Source organism: Labeo rohita, unplaced genomic scaffold (genome assembly GCF_022985175.1).
Source record: "Labeo rohita strain BAU-BD-2019 unplaced genomic scaffold, IGBB_LRoh.1.0 scaffold_2594, whole genome shotgun sequence".
Taxonomy (NCBI): Eukaryota; Metazoa; Chordata; class Actinopteri; order Cypriniformes; family Cyprinidae; genus Labeo; species Labeo rohita.
In genome coordinates this window covers 3,822-6,308 of record NW_026128874.1, presented here as the reverse complement: position 1 = coordinate 6,308, position 2,487 = coordinate 3,822, and the positions used below count along the sequence as shown (strand labels likewise).

Below are 2,487 nucleotides of genomic sequence, written 5' to 3'. Positions count from 1 at the left end.
AAAGCAGATGTTTGGACTAGGGATGCACCGATACCACTTCTTCCAGTACTCGCCCGATACCGATACTTTTATTTTTGGTACTTGCCGATTCCGAGTACCGATACCGATATTTTAAAATTTACCAGTCAAACCAAAATTTATTCAGATACCTTTTCTCACATTATCATAAACTGTGTCCTGCACCCACTAGTAAAAAAATATATATATCAAAAATTAGGTGGTGTATAGCTGGTGTCCGAATAATTTTTACTTTGACTATATAACCCTTAGTTATTTTTTTTTACACTTAATTATGCCCATTAAAATGTGTTTTGTTACTTTCACTGTCCACATTTTTTTTTTTTTTTTTTTTTTTGTGCTCTATGGTACATCATCTTTAATTTAATAGCATTAAACTGCTCCATTGCAGCGGCTCAGTACTGTAATCACGCGTTTTGTTGTAATAATGCAGGGAACCACTCGTTATGAATCTCCTAACATCCTGATATTTTCAGAAATATAAATCGCGTTTTTTTAATCTGAAACATGCTGCTATTTGGGCTATAATCTAAAGAGACTCAAATAATGCAGAAACACTCATGAAGCAAGCAAAACATGCGCAACGCGCTCAAGTACAGTACAGCCTAGCGCATTTCACACAGACTGCTAGTTTCACTTTCGTCGTACATTCGTGTCTGCTTAAGGTTGAAAATAAATGATGTTTATAGTAAATGCCTCTATAATTTTTTGTTTCATATTTACGAATTTGTTTTAATCCAAGAGATGCGTGTGCTAAATATGCGAACATCAATAAAGATCAGGCAACAAAAGTGCGCGCTCTCTCTTTGTCTCCCTCCCTCTCTCTCTCTCTCTCTCTCTCTCTCTCTCTCTCTCTCTCTCCCATTAAATTACTTGTGCATTGCTTTACTTACTTGTTTTTGACATATCCGACCAAACTACAAACTTTCCAGTGATGTGAGGGCGGGATCTTAACTCGACAAGCCCTGCATCTTCGCCGCGGCACGCTCGATCCATTTTGCGTGCTTTGCCTTTTAGCTCGCGCGCACCAGCTATACAAGCCTTGATACTGAATGTTTAACATTATATTATTTGCATACATATACTTCGTAGACATCCTTAATCTCTAAGGACTCCATTCTGCTGTCTGTTGTTTTGTTGTTGGCGTTTCTTTGCCTGAATACGCACTTGTCACATGCTGTGTGGTATTGGCCTTTGGTATCGGGGCATTTTAACGAGTACGAGTACGAGTACGAGTACAGGAGCTCAGTATCGGGCCCGATACCGATACCAGTATCGGTATCGGTGCATCCCTAGTTTGGACGATAGGGTGTGGAGGTTCAGAGTGCAACAGTCCACAGGGCTCAATGGCAGCAATCACAAGCATCTGATAACAAAGTAAACATTTTATCTGATATAAGAGTCATTAAAATAGCAATAAAAGTCAAATATTGTGCACTGTAACTGACAAGTGTTACTTGGTTAGAAGTCGTAAATAAGCTTTGTATAAGAATGACAGAATCAGCTGGTGACATAACATACTGACCGTGTAAGAATAAGCATCCGTGTAACACGTATTATTGCAGTTCAAAAATGTAATAGGGAAATACAATCTCATTGGCAAACGCAAAGACTATCCATCACAATTTCTCAACTTCTTAGTTTGGGACATGTAGTGACTGTTTTAGCAACTCTTAACTGGTTTGAATTTTTTCCCACAAGCTCTATAAAACTATGTGTGGTTTCATACACACCTGGGAAAAGGCAGAAGAAATTGTCTTCTCGTGGGATCTGGAGATTTTCTGTACCAGCTCTGCCCACAGTTCAATGGGAACTTTAGCTTTGCGCTCCTCTCTCCTCTGACTCTGGACCTGTAGATCCAGCTTCTGTAGCACACGTGACTTCAGGGTCATTGTCAGGTCTTCAGTCTGAAACCGAACAACAATCATAATTGCATTATAGTGTACTCACACATTTGTCCACATTTTGGTGTCGATGAGCTTTTTGAATCTCAGTCAGATCTAATTCAGCTTCAAAATTCTGCTGCTGTTTCAAAGCTTGCAAAAAACTCTGAAGATCCTTGCGATTCCATCCTTTGCAGAGTGATCTGGCATTCACTGTCTGCTCTTCTTCAGGGCTCTTAAGCAGAAAACGTGATGGCTCAGTTCGCCGACGAAATGGAGGTTTCATTGCTGCTGATTACATAGAAGTCATATCCCATGTGCCTCAAAGTTGCCTGTTGAATGAAAAAGAAAAAAATGTCTACATTTAACAACTACCCCGATAGCTGATAATAGATAGATAGATAAAATGGCTTTAAAAAGATCACACTTTCCTTTGAGAAAAACTTAGAGGGGAAATTTTCTAATTCAACAAGAAGAGTTTTTTAAGAGATCTAAGTGGTGTAAATTCACCTTCAGTTCTTCTATTTGTTTTGATCAGGTGACTTATATGGGATGTCAAGAAAATCTGATTTTAGCAATTTTCATT

General features: G+C 38.7%; 1 protein-coding gene across 1 annotated transcript; it reads right to left on the bottom strand.

Moving 5' to 3' along the window:
• Nucleotides 1–1,239: 1,239 nt before the first annotated feature.
• Nucleotides 1,240–2,227, bottom strand: LOC127159873 (snRNA-activating protein complex subunit 2-like; the record flags this gene model as incomplete). Its single annotated transcript, XM_051102595.1, has 3 exons — nt 1,969–2,227; nt 1,752–1,883; nt 1,240–1,384 (listed from the first exon to the last, which is right to left on the bottom strand). Coding segments are annotated over exons 1-3 (496 nt in total), but the record flags the coding sequence as incomplete, so codon positions are not given.
• Nucleotides 2,228–2,487: the final 260 nt, after the last annotated feature.